An 18,893-nucleotide genomic window follows, 5' to 3' on the forward strand; every position below is an offset into this window, starting at 1 on the left:
TTAACTTTCTTTCATCCTTTCAGCTGCTGGGGGTTAATGTAATTCACACATCTCCTACCTTGAGGTTGCTGGTCTTGTGCAAAAATTTGAAACCAATATTTTAAGTTGGTGATATAGAATCTCTCTTAAGGTTCCATTCTGGTTTGATTCCCTGAAACATCAGAATGAAATGCAATGTTGAATCTATCACTCCTTGATGCCATTCTTTACTTTATAATTTTATTCTTTGTTTTAACCAAAAACATTTCTTCTTGACCATGATTCTGAAATATAGCCTGAGAGAATCCTTTTATTGTCCGTAGACACCTAATATGTTGATTCGTCATGGTCTGGAATGTAGTCCAAACATTAAAGTCACATCCATCTAAAACAAAAAAAAAAATTATGCTTCATAAATCATTCTTTTAGTTTAATGCTAAAGATCTCCATTGTCTTCTGTCAGCTTCCCTCTGACATCATCATAATCATCATCATCATCATCACAACCACCACCATCATTGTCCTAAGTGGCACACCCAGAAGACTAAAAGTTCCACATTATACTAATGATTAAATGTTATGTCTATAGTTGATTGTTTTGCATGGATTAGACAAATGTGTTGTTGTGACGTTGTTTTAGAGTGAGGTGCCCTTCCTGTTGCTAACCCTCATCTGGTTTTTAAGAAAGGAACCTCTTAATCTATTGGCTTTGAAGATATGAAACAAGCAGATGTTCACACACACACACACACACACACACACATGATTGTCTTCTTTCAGTTTCTGCCTATGAAATCAATTTCCAAGGCTTGGGGCTCATGGCTATTTGCCCAAGGCGCCTTACAGTTGAACTGAACCTGGAACCATGTGATTGGAAATAAAACATCTTAACCACACAACCATGCCTGAACACACACACACACACACACACACACACTTGGTGGTGTAGTTTGGACAAGTGGTCACTGTTCTTTGAACTGTAACACTTTGTCCAACTCATGCCATTATGGAAAAAGTGGATGATGATAATGAAGGTGATGATGTATTTGCGTATTTGTATCTCTTTGTATGCATAGAATTACCTTCCTGTCTGTCTGTCTCTCCCTCTTTATATGTGTGTGTCTCTTTGTGTTTGTGTCTTATACATTTATGTTTGTCAAAATAGATGTGAGTTTGTGATATTCATGCAGTACCTTCAATATCCCAGTAATTAACTGTTCTCTGTGTCTTCCCTCTGGTACACAACCTCAGTATTTTCCTACCTGAAAACAAACAGCAATCTTTATATTTTTCCTACAGTCGATATCATTAGACCAGCATTTAGTAACCACTGGTAAAGTGAAGCTATCAATTCATTTATTATTATTATTATTATTATCATTATTATTATTATTATTATTATCATTATTATTTTTTTTTTGTGTGTATGTAAGTTCGGCTTTTTAATAAATTTCTTTTTTTTTTTCTTTTTGACTGTGCATGTTTCATGATTAAAATCCCTGAGCAGAGTTTAAGTTGTAGCAAAAACTAATGACAGAGTCTCTATTGAAGGCATGTATGGTACATGTGTATTTATATATGCACGCACACACACACACACGCACACATTTTGTATGTGCCTATGAGCATGTCAGCTCATCACCCTTAAAATGTCTCTGAGATGTCATTGGAAATTATCTAAAGAGTTTGTGTGGGTGCATGCATGCGTGTGAGTGAGGGTGAGAGAGAGAGAGAAATATGATACATACAATAAAGAAAATATATCTGCAAGTCTGTAAAAATGCATTTTGCCTTCATTTGATTTTTTTGCTGAAATTTTTATGGGACTTGATTCTAGTAAATATTCTTTTTTGTTAAAGTTTATATTTGACAGCAAGAAATGAACCGAAAGAAAATGGGTTCATTTTCTTGTCAAATAAAGGCAGAATTTCAAAGCCACTTCACTTACTCCACCAGTTATTAATCTAAACACCAAGTCAAACCTATTTGCAGATTCATAAAATTTATTCTTCTCAAGATTTCTATTGTTATATTTCAAAATTTTCAAATATTTATCTGAAGCCATTAATTTGTATGGTTCTTTGGTCATTCCTGGTTTTAGCTACCAAACAGTCTGAGCCAGAAAGTGTTCTACTATAATTGAAGTAAAGAACAGTGAAGATGGTCAGACTGTATGAATCTAGTATAGGGACATAGCATTTTGAGCTCAAATCTTGCTGAGGTTGACCTGGTTCGATACATTAAATACCAGTAATACACCAGGCTACATGATTATCATTTATCTTTTACTTGAACCAAAGAATCTCACTCCTGAACATCTAAATAAAAGGGACTACTTTCCCTTAACCCTTTCATTACTGTATTTATTTTGAGATGCTCTGTGTTTGTTTCAATTACTTTTAAATATAACAAAGAATTTAGTAGAATAACTTAGTTATCATTCAGCTAGTGTTAGGAACATAAATTGTGACTAAGGTTTGGTGGAAGATTTTAATTCAAAACTTATGAAAACAAGACATTTGTACTCAGAGCCAGAGCCGGTTTTAGCCGGATTGGTTACGAAAGGGTTAAATACCATATTAGAATGACAGCCTGCTCAACCAGCTTAAACTCTGCTTGTGTTACTTTTTTAAATACCAGTAATACACCAGGCTACATGATTATCATTTATCTTCTACTTGAACCAAAGAATCTCATTCCTGAACATCTAAATAATAGGGACCACTTCTCCTTAAATACCATATTAGGACAACAGCCTGCTCAAACAGCTTAAACTCTGCTTGTGTTATTTTTTTTTCCGTTTTATTTTTCAAAGTTTTTAGTTGTTATTATTTCAGTAGATCTCGTAGTAAAGTGGATGTTATGTGTTCTCTGCTTAGAATGCCGTGCGCCACAACCTTAGTCTTCACAAATGTTTTATGCGAGTTGAGAATGTTAAGGGGGCTGTATGGACCGTCGACGAGGTAGAGTTCTACAAACGGAGACCACAAAAACTGAGTGGGTATGTTTTTTTTTTTGTTTGCTTGATTGTTGTCATTTTTTTTTTTACAAAACTTTACGAAAAGCAAAAACTCACAAAAGAAAAAAAAACAAAAGAAAATGATGAAAGAATTAATATTAACCTCTTTCTCTCTCTCTCTCCTTTCTCACTTTCTTTCTTCATCATCGCATATATATGTATATATGTGAATGTATATATACATATATATCTTTTCCCCCTTTGTGAGATGTTGATGTGGTTCGCCAAGCTTGTGAAATCTGACCTTGTGGCAGAATATTTTCTTGGTTGTTTTTTTCTTTTTCTTACCATTTTTGAAATTTAACTATTCTCCCCCCACCACCGCCATACAAACTCTAAAGCTCAGAAAAAAGTTCAGTCTTTGTTAACCTCACCACATTACTTCAATTATTACAAAAAGAAAAGAAAAAAAAATTTTAACGTTTTTCTCTTAAATATTTTATATAAATTTTTAAAAACTATTTATTTTTGTCTTTTTCTTAAGTTAATTTCTTTTAGAAAGTTTTTTTTTTCCTTTTCATTTTACATGTGAGAGTTTATATGAGTATGTACTCATGTATGTTTATATACTGTTTGCATGTGTGAGCAAAGGTGTATGTATGTATATATATATATTATATATATATATTATATATATATATATATTTGTGTGTGTGTGTGTGTTCATCCATACTTGTCTGTCGATTCATTTATCTCTTAATTTCCTTCCAAGTAAATATTTAGAAAGTCTTGCAGAATTACATCTTATAAATTTCCTACATTGTCTTCTTTTCCAGTAGTTTTGATGCTAAATAATTTTGTATTTGCCTCAAGGTTTCTTTTTGTCTTCTACTAGTTCCAACCAATGGCTTGGTGTGTGTGTGGGGGGGGGGGATTCCTTCATCTGGCGCTTGTTGTTGCCACTATGCTTAAATCTTTCAATCTTTCTCTCATACAGTTTTTATAGGAACCAAGTAAATATTAACATTAATAATAATTATAATAATAATAATAATAATGATAATGATTTATTTTATTTGCCACCAGGGTGAAGGATGAGGCGGGGCAATAGAAAGACAGACATAAAGTGTTGAGGTTTACATATAATGGAATAATTAAAGCAAACGAAGTATACATGGTGTACAATAAACAAAGGAAGGCAATATACAGTAGTAAGAAACAAAAAAGATGATAGTGATGTGGTCCTCCTGATACAGGAAGACTTCTAGGGAAAATTGTTGAACCCTACCATCCAAGATCTCCTTGAACACCAAGGGCAAGCACCTTCTCCAACTCACGGGTCAGTGGAGGGGAATTGGAGAAGTAGCACCCACTCTTGCCAATAAATTCAACCAAGGACCGCATCTCTCTACGCTCACTTTTCTTTCCAAGTGAAACTTAAAAAAGTTGATGAGGCCTCCACCAAAGAGGAATGCATCTATCCTCATGCCTTTCAACCTCGTCACTAACAACATTGATATCAGCAGCCATAATAATAGATAATAATGCCAATAATAATAACCGCAACAATAATAATAATAATAATAATCCTTTCTACTATAGGCACAAGGCCTGAAATTTGGGGTGGGGGACTAGTTGATTACAGTGACCCCAGTATTTCATAACCCCAAAAAGATGAAAGGCAAAGTTGGCCATGGTGAAATTTGAACTACCAAACATAAGGACAGACAAAATGCTGCTAAGCATTTTCCTGCTGTGCTAACAATTCTGCCAGCTCACCACCTTAATAATAATAATAATAATAGTAGTAGTAGTAATCGATAACAATAACAGCAATAATAATCCTTTCGACCACAAGCACAAAGCCAGAAATTTTTGCAGGAGGGGATTTGTTGATTACATTGACCCCAGTGCACAACTGGTATTTATTTAACTGACACCAAAATGATGAAATGATGGAATTTCAACTCATAATGTAAAAATGAATGAAATTCCACTCAGCAATTTGTCCAACATGCTAATTAATAATTCTGCCAATTTACTGCCTTAACAACAAGAACAATAATGATGATGATGATGACAATAACAAGATAATCCTTTCTACTAAAGGCACAAAGCCTGAAATTTTGGGGAAGGGGATTACTCAATGACATCAAGCCCAGTGTTTCACTGGTACTTAATTGACCCCTAAAGGATGAAAGGCAAAGATTGAAATGCTAATAAGCATTTTGCCTGGCATGTTAACAATTCTGCCAGCTCACTGCCTTAATAATAATAATAATAATAATAATAATAATAATAGATATCCACAAAAGGGAAATCAAACCCTAAGAACTTAAATTTTAACAGGTTGTTGTGGTGACATTGAATTGGGATAGAGTGCTAGGGGCTTGCTTAATTCAGATCAAGGAGATAATACTAAGACAATTAGAAGGGAAGACCAATTATGTAGATGGAAGGAGAACTGAAAAATGCCCTGAAAGATAGCAAAAACGATAAATGGTAATTGGTATTCACAAATTACCATTTACACAAATAGGAAATGAGATTAAGTAAATGAGTAAACTCTACGCCTGTATTGAGTACAATTTGTGTCTCTTTTGCAAATTCAAATACTTATGGCGTGTTGTGTGTCTATTGTAGAGAAAATAAATCTTACGGTCTTGTGTAAGGTTAGTAAATTTGATGTTTGTATTGAACGTTGAAAAGGTTTATGATATTAGAAGGACTGTTCCAAGTGACTGCAATAGATGTGATAAGAGGACAACTGGGTATTTCGGGTGAGTTTAAGGTTATTCTGGTACACGGTTTGTTGCTTCTGATGATTAACTGTTAGATTACTTGGTTATGTTGTTGTTGTGGATGTAATCATTATGATTGTTGTTAAAAATTGTTGCTTTTATTGATGTTGTGAGATGACCAGAAATGCAGTTTCAGTTCTTCTAGTTACTTCCATTATACTATAATTCATATTTTATGATCTTATCAGCATTGTCTTGGATAGATATTAAATTTTCAGGGAACATTATTTTATGAAATTCCAGCATATTCTTTAAAAAAAAATTTTGCCATTTTTGATTGGTTTAAAAATCTTGAATGTTGACCATAAACCTTGTGAGGGGCAAGATTCTCTGTTAATCCTTCTATTTTGACTTGAATCATCTCTCTGCTCAACCAATCAAATTCTTGTTGAGCTAACACACTTTAAGAGTTATTACTTTCACAATTTGTGGCCATTCTTCATGCTAAAAATAGAAATCAAGTGACTTTAAATTCATTTTATTTTACCATCTAGGTATTGGTCTTTAAATATCTTTACTTACAATTTTTTTTGTTTTAATTGTATCCCATTATCTCTTTTACAACTTTAATGATCTTAACTTTAATCTTTCTTCCTACAAAAATTGAATTTTGCATCAATCTTAAAGTACAAAATTGCAAAGTGTTGCTTTTTTTCCTCTCCCCTCAATCCTTTGTGTCCTAATGTTCCTATTTGCCTGCACTTCTAGGTTTACCTCTTGCAAATTCTTCAGATGTAAATCACTGTCTGTCAATTACAGACCAACAACATTTTAGATATCTTACATATATGGTATTCTAATCTGACTAACTTCAAGGACATATGAGGCTACATTGAAAGAAAGTCTGTTAGACTTTCCTCCAGCAATCCTTTATAACCACAGGCCTACTTTCAAATGTCTTTCACTCTTTCTCTTCTCCTAAATATTTATTATTTTTCCCTGACCCCTTTTAATTAAATTTTTCCTTCTCACAGCATCTTTGTAGATTAATCCTTTTATTCTTCATCTCCCACCCATTACACACCTCTTGAATTTAGTTTACAATTTTCCATCAACTATTAATCTCCAGTCATTACAATTAAACTTAATTTTTCTCTAAACTCATCAACCATTTTAGTGTAGGAGCGTCGTAACCAATTATGAGTCTTCACAGGTTATGAGTCTTAACAGGTTATGAGTCTAAACAGGTTATGAGCCAGCATGGAAAAATGAATGTCAAATGATGATGGATGAGGATATACAGTGTGCTTCTTTCAGTTTCCATCTATCAAATTAACTCCCAAGACCTTAGTTGGACTGGGTCTATTGTAGAAGATGCACTTGCCCCAGGTGTCATGCAGTGGGACTGAACTTGGAACAATGTGATTGGGAATTGAACTTCTTAACCAGACAGCCACATCTGGTACATAGTGTTAGAAAATGAAAGAAACCATTTCCTTTGAGTATCCATTCAGTTGGTTTCAAGACTTCACATTCTAGAACAGAATTAAAAAAAGTAAACATCATAAACTCAAACTAACAACAACCTTTATATCATTAATAATGATTCTTGGTTTAGACACTGGGTTAGTAAGTTTTGATGGGGAGGGTGTGCTGTCAACACTGTCAAATCTAGTACTTGACTGCTACTTTATCTAAAGAATGAAAGGCAAAGTTGATGCTGGTGTGATTTGAACTCAGAATGTGAAGAACACTGGAATACGACAAAGCAGTTTTCCCAATGCTTTAATGACTTTGCCAAATTATTTTTGTTATTGTCATCGTTGTAATGACAAAATCGTTAAGGTATTGGATGAAATGCCTTGGAGCATTTTTCTGAGTTTTTATATTCTGAGATCAAATCTCATTGCGTTTAATTTTATCTTTCATCCCTCAAGGGTCAATAAAATAAAGTAGCAATCAATCACTGGCACTGGCACAGAAATTTGAGAGTGAGATTTTGAAACTATTATTATTATTATTATTATTATTATTATTATTACTATTATTATTGAAAAAAGGTCAGGTTTGGTCCTGTTCCTGGTAGGGTTTATGTGGGTAGCAAGTTGCTACCAGTAACCTTAGGTATCCACACATTTTTGGCTATCTTTCAAGTGCTTAGAAACCTGATAATCCCTGTTCTCCCTAAGAGGAAAACTTTCTGTAGGAGCTCTACTGGGAATTCTATTTCAATCTCCTTCAGTCATTTGCCTGCATCTCTGCTTACTGTTCCCAACACACCAATTATTATAGGCATGACCTTTACCGTTCTCATGCTCCAAATTCTTCTTCTTATTATTATTATTGTTATTATTATTTAGCAAAGTTGGTGAGCTGGCAGAACCATTACCATACTGGCGTAATGGTTGGTAGCATTTACATTCTGAGCCCAAATTCCGTCAAGGTTGATTGTGCTGCTCCTCCTTTTAGGGTTGATGAAATAAGTACCAGTTGAGCACTGGGGTCAATTTCATCAACCAGCTCCCTCACCCAAAATTTCTGGCCTTGAGCCTATTGTTGGATGTAATCGGCTTACTCTGTCATTGGGGTCAGTAATATCGAGTAATCCCCCCACCCCCGTGCCTAATCAGAAACAATTGTTTAAGAATAATGGATTACCAGAACCATTAGAGCGTTGGATAAAATATCTTGAGGAATTTTTTCCAGTTTTCATATTCTGTGTTCAAATCCTGCTGAGGTCAACTTGGCTTGTCATCTTTTCAGGATCAGTAAGTTAAAGTACTGTTCAAGTTTTGGGATCAGTGTAACTGACTGTCCCCATTTTCTCAATTTCTGCTCTTCTGACTATGTTAGAAACATCATCATCATCATCATTATTATTATTATTATCATTGAGAGAGAGAGAGAGAGAGAGAGCAATTCTTGCCATTAATGTGATGCTGGGGTACAAATATGCGAAGACTAATATACTCATCATGACTACTTGTCTGATGAAGGTTCGCCAGGCACATGCATCACAACCATATGTGTACAACATGATGACCTCAAATCAAAATAAATAGCACATGACTTTCAGGTGGGGACTAGTTAGTTAGGCTTTCCTTCAGGTTGAATAGCTCATCTGCTCAAAAGGTTCATGAATAAGGGTTGTTTAAGAACAATGAATAAAAAACCCATGTTTCCAGAGGTGAATTATCCAAACCCCAAAGAATCCCTCTCATCACATGATGCTCCCCCACTACTTCTGCTCATGATCAGAGATGCACATATTGTCATCCACTAAGGGACATGCTCAACTGGTTAAGATCAAACAACTGACGAGCAAATCTGCAGTACTGAGCAGAATATTTGCTGTAGCCCATCTTTTATAACAAGACAAACCAATGTACATGATAACACTTCCAATCAGTTAAGATCAGAAGCCATGAGAACCATTGCCTAATGGGCAATAATAATAATAATAATTATTATTATTATTTTTAAGGTGGTGAGTTGAGAGAATTGTTAGCATAGTAGACAAAATGTTTGGTGGCATTTCTGAGTTTAAATTCCACCGAGGTCAGCTTTACTTTTCACCCTTTCAGGGTCGATAAATTAAGTAACAATGAAACACTAGGGTTGATGTAATTAACTAGTCTCTTCCTCCAAAATTTCAGGCTTTGTGCTTATAGTAGAAAGGATTATTATTATTATCATTATTATTAGCATATATAACTTTTGATCTTGAGTTTAAATCTTACACGAATCAACTTTGCCTTTTATCTTTCCTTGCTAATTATTTTACTATTGATATGTAATTGCCTCTGTCCCCTGTAGGATATTACTGGTACTTGCTATCCTGAAAGGGAGAAGCAGCACCAATCCGATACACAATATTGGAACTGTGTGTGTGTATAACATGTACAATAAAAAATTTATATACGTTCATGGTGGTATTGGAACATGGTACTTAAGAGGAGAGAATCACTTCTCGGTTTATTTTTCTTGTTGCATCTCACTCTCTCTATTCACTTAAGTAGGAATGTTCTGTCGGAACAAACTATACTGTTGTAGTTGCTATGAGAGAGACTATCTTATCAACTGCTAGTGATAGCAGTGACTCCTCTCCCTGCCAGAGCAGGTGCTTGTGGGCTTGTTAAAAAGCTTGCTGAAGAAGCTCACTGGCTAATTGCATCATTAGCACCTGTTTTGGCACTGTTATTCAATACATCACTGGCAGGGAGATGATTTACTGCCCTCTCTAGCGGCTAAGTGTCCATCATTGACAAGACCAAGGAAGGTTGAAATTACATAAACTGGTAGTCTTGGTGCTGGAGGTGGTGAGAATTTGTCTCCCCTGCTAGTGATATAAACAAGCGTGCATTGTGCACCAAAAGCCAATACGAGAGTTTCTCTCATGGCATCTATTGCAGTATAGTCTGTTCTAACAGAACATCCACAATCAAATGGGAATAGATATTACTTCTCCGTATTAATACTGCCTCTGTCACTGATATCTTTCTGTCAATTGATTCATTAGATAAACAGTGGAAAATGGTACTCAGCACATTTGTTAGGAGTTACATATATTGGTAATGACAGTCTGACTGAACTCTGTATGACTTAAGAATTTTATGGGCATATAGAACATGTCCATCTCATCCGATATCAGAAGACTTTCTTCTCTTATATGATGAGATGGATGCATCCTCTGCACCCACAAAACTTGTAAGTCATATGAAGCAGAGTCAAACTGTTATTTTACATATATATATATATATATATATATATATATATGCATATGTATGTATATATATATATATATGTATGTGTATGGTGAAATAGAAAGATGAATAATCTTGTTGCAGATTAATCAAAAGTTAAACCGATACCTTGGTAGCAAAAATCACAGCAGAAGAAAGCACGGTTGGAGGTACAACCATATGATGTTGCAACCGTGCGTTGGTGCGGATAATTGAATTTTAATATTATTAGTGAATTGAAGAAATGGAGTTGAACGAAGATTGAACAGAAATCCTTTTATTGCATTCTACACGTGTTTCGAAAGCCACAATTTACCAAATTCCAAATTACCAAATTCCTTATTCAATCAGAATTTGGTAAATTGTGGCTTTCGAAACACGTGTAGAATGCAATAAAATGATTTCTGTTCAATCTTCGTTCAACTCCATTTCTTCAATTCACTAATAATATATATATATATATATCCGGTGGCATGTAAAAAGCACCATTCGAGCGTGATTGTTACCAGCGTCACCTTACTAGCACTTGTGCCGGTGTGCAGGTGACATGTAAAAAAAAAAGCACGATTTTCCGTGACCATTGCCAGTACCACCTAACTGGCCCTCTGCCAAATCAAGATTGGAGCCTGGTGCAGCCATCTGGTTCGCCAGTCCTCAGTCAAATCGTCCAACCCATGCTAGCATGGAAAGTGGACATTAAATGATGATGATGTTGTATATATATATATGTATATATATATATATATCTTTTGAGCATCACATCATTGATGTGTTCAATACTGTGACAGGTAACATGGTTTGAAAGGGGCCACTAGATCCTAGAAATACCTCATGCTTCACTGTCCACATTGGCACGGTTTCTATCTCTGGATGCCCTTCCTGAGGCAAAACCCCTTTATGGCATGTGCTGGGTACTCTTTACCAGCACTAGTGAGGTGGTTGTCATATAACTTACAAAACTCTGAACCCTGGGAGGGCCAACTTTATGCTGTAAAATGAGGGAAGGGGCCAAGGCTGAACAAGTTTCTTGATGTAGAAGATCTATATGGTTACTGTCTTATTGCAAGAGAATACACGCACACACACACACAATACATGTGTATGTATGTATGTGCATATATATATATATATATATATATACATATCCAAACTGAGGGAGTGGAACTTGTAAAATGCAAGCCACATATGTTTCCTAGCTAAGTGAAGCTCACAGTGTAATAGTTATGTAATGTGTGTAACTCTTTGTTACCAATGAATTATTGTTTCTTGTACGCTTTCCACATTCGTTCTCTATACCTGCCATTCACTGCTTGAAGCTTACCAACTTCCTACACTTGGATCCCCAGGTTGTATCTCTCTCAACATATATATATCAGTGATTAGTTTTAATTATTGCAGAATAATAGTTGGAGGGAAATTGCTAAATTAGAGATTCTAGAAGGTGATAAGAAGAAAGTTACAGCTGAGGTTTGATTACAGAGCTTAGAGGATTAATCTATTAATCTGTTAGAGATGTTGTAAGAAAGCAACGTTTAATCCAATTTACATCTGATTTATTTTGCATAAGATTGAATTCTCTGATACCAAGTCAACTCCTTTGGTTGCTTTAGTATTTCAAACATGCTGAGAGGGGGTTCTTGCCCACCAGTTGCATGAATAGTTCTATATAATCAGTGTTTTTAATTCTCTATATCAAACAATGAGAAACTGAACATGTATTTAATATACAAAGACATGTGATGTAGTCTTTCTCAGCCATATTGTTACTATCCATAACCAGCCTCACTACATCCCATCTGTTTATATATTTATTGATTTCTTATTGCCTGCTGAGTAGAATAATAATCACTAAGGAGGACTGATAAGACTGAAACAAGTCTCTTATAAAGATAACAATATCCACTCATATTTCTCTGAGATATTTAGAAATTTAATATTTCTAAAATCCACTCCAATTTGCATTGTCTTTATTTTCTCAAACTTTGCACTGTTATCATTAAAGTTATCTCCTTTCTCTATAATATTGATAGTGCTGCCTGACTGGCTCCTGTGCTGGTGGCACGTAAAAAGCACCATCCAAGCGTGGTCGATGCCAATACTGCCTGACTGGTTCCTGTGCCGGTGGCATGTAAAAAGCACCTTTCAAGTATGGTCAATGCCAGTGCTGCCTGACTGGCCCTTGTATCAGTGGGACATAATAAAAGCACCCACTACACTCTTGGAATGGTTGGCATTAGGAAGGGCATCCAGCTGTAGAAACCTTGCCAGATCAGATTGGAGCCTGGTGCAGCCTCCCAGCTTGCCAGTCCTCAGTCAAGCTGTCCAACCCATGCCAATTATAATGATTTGCACCAAATAAATGAGAGTAGAAGATATTAATTGTTAGTTGAAAAGGGTTTTTTTTTATATCGTTATTGTTACAAAGTTACAACTACTCTGAGTTGTATCTTCAGTTTTCTGTAGATAGTTAGCTTCTAATTAGTAAAGAAAGAAAGAGTAAGAGAGTTGTACATTGACAATCCCTAAATGAAAGGAGCAAATGAGCTGTGTTCTTTGGGTAGGTGTCAAGTAACCAAAGAGGAGGAACTGATTTCAGGTTGCTTATCTATATTCTTCCTAACCAGATTACATCAGGTTAATCAAAGGATATTTTCCTCTGTATCAGCTTTGACCCATGTATGTCTCAAAAAGATTAGAGATTACAGTTAACTCTCATAAATTTTCTAGTGCAACAGGCAAGAACAATAGGCAGAGAACTTGTAGAAAAATGTAGATTTAATTTGAAATCCTGGTTCAGAAATTGGAAGCTATAATCAACTGACTATAAATTTACCTTTTTTAGGCAGTTGAAATTATTTAACTCCCCCATTTCACTTCATCAGTGTATTTCTGCATTAATTTTCCATATAAAGGGTGGAGGTGGGGAGGTCTTTTTCATTAACATCAGACTGATTAGTAAGATTTATATGTAAGAAGAAAACCTTTGCAAAATTTTTCAGTTAATTTTCATTTTAATTGTTTTAGAAATTGGAAAATATTTCCTAATGGCATCAGGATTTATGTCTGCGAGTGGATCTGTGTATGTGTTCATGTAAACTTCCCCGTATTTTTACTCTCAGTCAGTGGATGATATTATTCTTTGTTTTTTATTTGTTTTTCTTTTATTTTTTTCATTCCATATTAACAAAATACAACATTATAAAGCATTAAATCAATTGGTTTGAGTATCTTATATGCATGACCAACGAAAATTTCTCTACAAACTGAAGACTTTTTCATGGGCTTGGCTACTGTATATTCCCCTCTCTATATACATTTTCTGCCCTGCTGCTAACGCCATCTGCTGTCTTCTTTCCCATTTTTCTTCTCTTGCTGCACAGAATGCTATTCGCACCAATTTGTCCCTGCATAAATGTTTTGTAAGATATGAGGATGATTTTGGATCGTTTTGGATGGTGGATGACTTTGAGTTCGTTAGGCGCCGCCATCTGACTCGTGGACGACCCCGAAAATATCACGAAAGTGACACTGCTGCACAGTAAGCACTAACTGGTTCTTTTCTCTCCTCCTCACAAACCAATTAATTCTGTCATGTTATCCCCTCCACCCCACTCCCAATCATTAAGATTCTCCACTTTCTTTCCTCTTTTTCATCATGTTGATGAATTAACTCTAATATTAGTTCTTCACCCTTTTCTTCCTCCCACCCTATTTTACTTCTCTCCCCGTTTTTTAACTCAACCTTTAACATGTGGCTGATTCTCCCTCCTTCACTGTATTCTCTATACTCACTCGTCTCACTACCCCGCACCCCACCCAATAGACTTTTAATCTTTCTCAGATATTTCTGACCCTTGGCTCAAGATGACCAACTTTTTCTGTTTTACCATTCATTTTAGTGGGGAATTTTGAAATTTTCATCATTTTAGTTAAATAGATGTTCTGCAATTAGTCAAATGGCAGAGTTTTATTAGTTTAAAAAGAAAATCAATTAAGAGAATAATGATTGAATAATTAACACTACAAATTTATAATTATAAATATTTAAGTTCCACACAAACTTCTTGAGGTTGTTGCTAAGATCTGAACTATTCTGTGTTCTGTTATGATTCTTCAGATATCCAACGTTAATCAACTATTTCAATGGTTCTCAATATTTCTAAACGTAACTGTTATGTTTTAAAGACATGAAACTAAGTCTGATATTCAGGGCTTTTATTTAGATGATTCCATTTGGATTTGTTTGATTCCATTTTACTATCAAAAAGATCTTTCATAAATTTGCAGATATGAATTGTGTTTCTATGTGTTTGTGGTGGCATGTTAGGGATTGTATAGCCAAGTTTATTCTCAGCTTTGAACTAGCAGGATCAATCTTAAGGCATGGTACCTGGGACTGCCATAGGCTCATGTTGCTGACTTTTGAATAAAATGGAGTTCATAGAAACCATGTAGAGATGTTTCAGATAAGCTGTACCAACTATAGATTTATCTGCTGTTAGTATATCTCATCTCAGCAACAATTCTATGTGTAAACCTTCTTGAAGATATTTCTAGGAAATAATCACCATTTTTCTGGCCAAATATTATTGATGACTTTTTAGAAATTCCTTTCCTATAATTATTGAATGAACTAATATTGAATTTATAATGTACCAAAATAATTAAAGTTTTATAAATATTTACTTTTAAATCACTTTGTCAATTAATGAAATTTAAATTAAAACTAGGTATTGCAGTTCATTTGCTTGTTTCAGTAATATACTGCTGCCATGCTGGAGCACTGCCTTTAAAATTTGTTTGTAGAAAGATGTCTATAGAATGAGGGTTAAATATATCTAGTTATTTTTAGCCTTGGGTCATAAATACCCTACTATTCTACATTTTTGGCAATTTTCTCCTGTAACTTTGAAGAAATCCTTGCTTATTTCTTTTTCCACCATTGGATATTGTCCCTTTTATCATTAACAGTTTTTTTTTATTATTGTTTACTTAGGACCAGTTCTGTTCTTCATGTTCTTAAATATATTTAAACCTTACTTATTGAAATACCTGTTACCGGCTTCAGTAGACATTCTCCTTTTAGCTATACTATAGTTCCTTCTCTTATCTATTCTATAAACCTATTATTAGCTACATAGAATGGTCTTCTTATTAACTTCAATATAGTTCCACTTAACAGCTATGGGATAGTTCTTCATTTTATATATAATATAGATCATATTAACTATTGTAGACTTCCTCTTGTTATCTTTTGTATAATCCTCGTAATAGCTGTAGTAGACTTCCTTTAATTAGCCGTAGTATAGTCCTCTTATTAGCTATAGTGTTATTCCTGTTATTAGCCGTAGTATAGTTCCTCTTACTAATGACATTATTGTTCCTGTTGTTATTGCCGAGTTCTTTACTTTGTATGTATTTTCATTAATTTACTTTCAAAACTGAATTTGTTTGAAACTATTCCCAAAGTAAAACTAACAAAATATGATTATATATAAATACTGTATGTAGTTTAGCAGTATCTGCTATATTCCTTGTGTATACTGTATGTAGTGTGGAATCATCTAGCTTCTAAGAACCACTCTGCAGCTGATAAACGGTTGCAATAAGTGCACCTGAGAAATTCTACTACAGTTTATTGCGAGGGACTCTATTTGGTGGCCACCACCACCACACACAAAAAAAAACAAATGAAAAATTGAGAATATTCTTTAACATTTTTGATATTGGTAACATTATTTTCTTCTATTTGGGTTTGGAGAAATGTTTGCTTGCATTATTCTGCTAGATGCCTCATGATGGTATTATATTCACCAATGCTAAAGATTTCCTTTCAAATGAAAATATGTTAGAATTTTCCAGCTCATTGAATTAGAAATGTTAATATTAAAAAAAAAATGGCCAAAGAAGGAAAATCATTTTAAGTTGTGGAAAATTTAATTTGTTGTTATCAAACAAGCATTTATTTATTGAGTACCTTTTAAATTTGATGAAATTATTTTCTAATTTCCTGTGTGGTACCTATTTTCATACTTTATGTCTAGAATTATTTTAATTATACAACATCGCCACCCCAACAACAATAATAACAACAACAAACATTACAATGAGGTGGGGAGGGGGTAGTTGGTTACTGTCGCGGTTATCTGAAAATGTATCGTGTGAAAAATATTAAACGAGTGAGATTAAATTGCTGTACATCAATATCTGTGTGTAAAGGTGTTGTTTATGATTTACTCCATTAAACATTCTCCCACTGCAACACCGTTTGCCTCTACCACCGTTTCTCAGCTGCCTCAGCTACAGGAGCAGCTGACAACAAACTGTTCACTCTAGTGGTGGATTGAGTTGCAACAATGCAGTTCTTGTCTCTTCTAATCTCCCAAAACTACCTATTACTGCTATAGTTTGGTTTGTTCCATCAGGTTCTATTGTAATTGAGTCTTAGCAAGTGTAATTACTTTGGTAATTACTTCCACTCTGATAGTTGAGGAACTATCAAAGTGAATCACTAATTCCTTTATATTTTGTTATCAGGAACTCACAAAGAAAATATCATTTTTATTTATTTATTTACTTCTTGCTTTACATTAATCTTTCTATCGAGCCTAATATCACTCCAGCTTCACATATTGGTAAATTGAATTGTCAAAGAATCCACCAGAAGAAATCTATTAAAGCACTAACATTTTAATTAAATCTTTTTCCTCCCATTATTTTCCTTCTTTTCATCCTCCTTTACTCATACAGCTTATACATATGTCTTTTTACGTATGTGTTTATGTGTGGATATCATTAGAATATTTCTGTATATACTATCGATATTCATGTCTACATTCCTGTTCTCAAAGTAAAGAGCCCAGCTTGGAGATTGGTAGCATTATTATCCACAAAAGTGACAGACTTATAAAGCCCCCATTATACAAAAAGTTACAAACTCCTGTTATACAAAGTGATAGAATTTCAAGGCCCTGTTATACAAAGAGTTACAAATCCCTTTTAAATGTTAGACATTCTTCAACCTTTCTGCAGGATTCTTGTTTTAAAGATCGATGACTTTCGCAAGGTTCGTTTGAGTACATCGTGAACCAGGAATTGAAAATATGCCATCTTTTAAATGAATTTTTGTCATCTTCCTCTTTAACTTTTCGCACAAAAGAATCCCTTCCTCAATGTCTTTCTCATCCTTAAATATTCTCCACTGAATCAACATTTCATCCCTTCTAAACCATTCTCTGATGGTTATTGTTTTTTTTTTTTTATTTTGGGTAGTTTTCATCCACTGTCCCAAATTCTTTAATCTTCTTAGCTTACAAAACCAACATCATCATTTTATTATTGGATACGACATTGAATTCCTCTCCAGAATTCAATGTCTGCCAACAGTTTTACCAGTTGTGGTCTGAGTGACATGCTTTCAATTAATTTTCTTCACCTCTGCATTACTTGTGATGCTTGTCTTTCTAACTCCCTCTTTTTCATCTTTCTATTTCTCTTTAAATTCCTTTCCTGTTTCTTAATAATTATAAGTATGGTTATATTGTCTAATTATGAAACACACTCACATCTTGTCAATATGTTGTGCTTTAGAATATTTTGAGAGTGGAAAATGACGTTATTTCAGTAAATCACATTAAATTTATATTGTTGCGTTTGTTGGATGCCTTTTTTTTTTTTTTATCTAAATTGATTTAAAATAATTCAATAAACCAAGATTTAAAAGGAATTCAGAAGGGGGGAAAAAAACAAAAAAAATGACCCCACCTTTTATGTTTTTTTTTCAACTTTTATAACATAATTCAACATGCCTATTTTCTAAACTTATTTCTGCCATGGAATTTGTGTGTGTTTGTGTGTGTGTATTAGTAACTGAATAAGTTAAGGGTTTTGCTTCATGTGCATATATTTACCTTTAAATGATTAATATGCAAAAAGTTAAACTTTCTTAAAATCTTCATTTCTTCCATTGAGAATCTGTTTCACAATTCTCCTTGAAAATATTTTCATTTTCTGTCGATATTAATGATTATCTCAAGTTACTTTCAAAATGAGAGTTACTATTTTTAAATCTCACAATGAGAGATATTCAGCAACAGTACTTTGGAGTAAAGATTATTTGCCAACATAACATGGCAGTCCTGGTTTAGGATGAATGTTGCTGCAATTTAACCCCAGGAAACATCGTCTCCAGCTGGCTATACGACACGATCTGTGTCCTTATATTTTCGAACAAGGGAATCTAGCACCCCACTCAGTCTAGCATCCCAGCTCAAAATAATATCTGTGTGCTGATGAAGGGAAATAACTTGGAAGTCATGACAGGTATTGTTCTGAGCTGAGTGGGGGTGCTAGATTCCCTTGTTCGAAAATATAAGGACACAGATCGTGTCATATTGCCAGCTGGAGATGATGTCTCCTGGGGCTAAATTAAAGCAACATTCGTCCTAAACCGGGACTGCCATGTTATGTTGG

General features: G+C 34.4%; 1 protein-coding gene across 11 annotated transcripts in view; it reads left to right on the plus strand.

The window, feature by feature from the left end:
* Positions 1–18,893, plus strand: part of LOC115210326 (forkhead box protein P1) — a 566,153-nt gene that overhangs the window by 529,081 nt on the left and 18,179 nt on the right. For 9 of the 11 annotated variants that reach the window (XM_036501965.1, XM_036501970.1, XM_029778855.2 and 6 more), the window contains one exon: positions 13,802–13,959. In XM_036501965.1, coding sequence (XP_036357858.1) covers positions 13,802–13,959 — 158 coding nt within the window. Of the gene's footprint in view, positions 1–2,858; positions 2,981–13,801; positions 13,960–18,893 lie in introns of all 11 variants that reach the window. The other 2 variants (XM_029778854.2, XM_029778858.2) reach the window with 1 other exon arrangement.

This window comes from Octopus sinensis, linkage group LG4 (genome assembly GCF_006345805.1).
Source record: "Octopus sinensis linkage group LG4, ASM634580v1, whole genome shotgun sequence".
In the NCBI taxonomy this organism is placed as follows: Eukaryota; Metazoa; Mollusca; class Cephalopoda; order Octopoda; family Octopodidae; genus Octopus; species Octopus sinensis.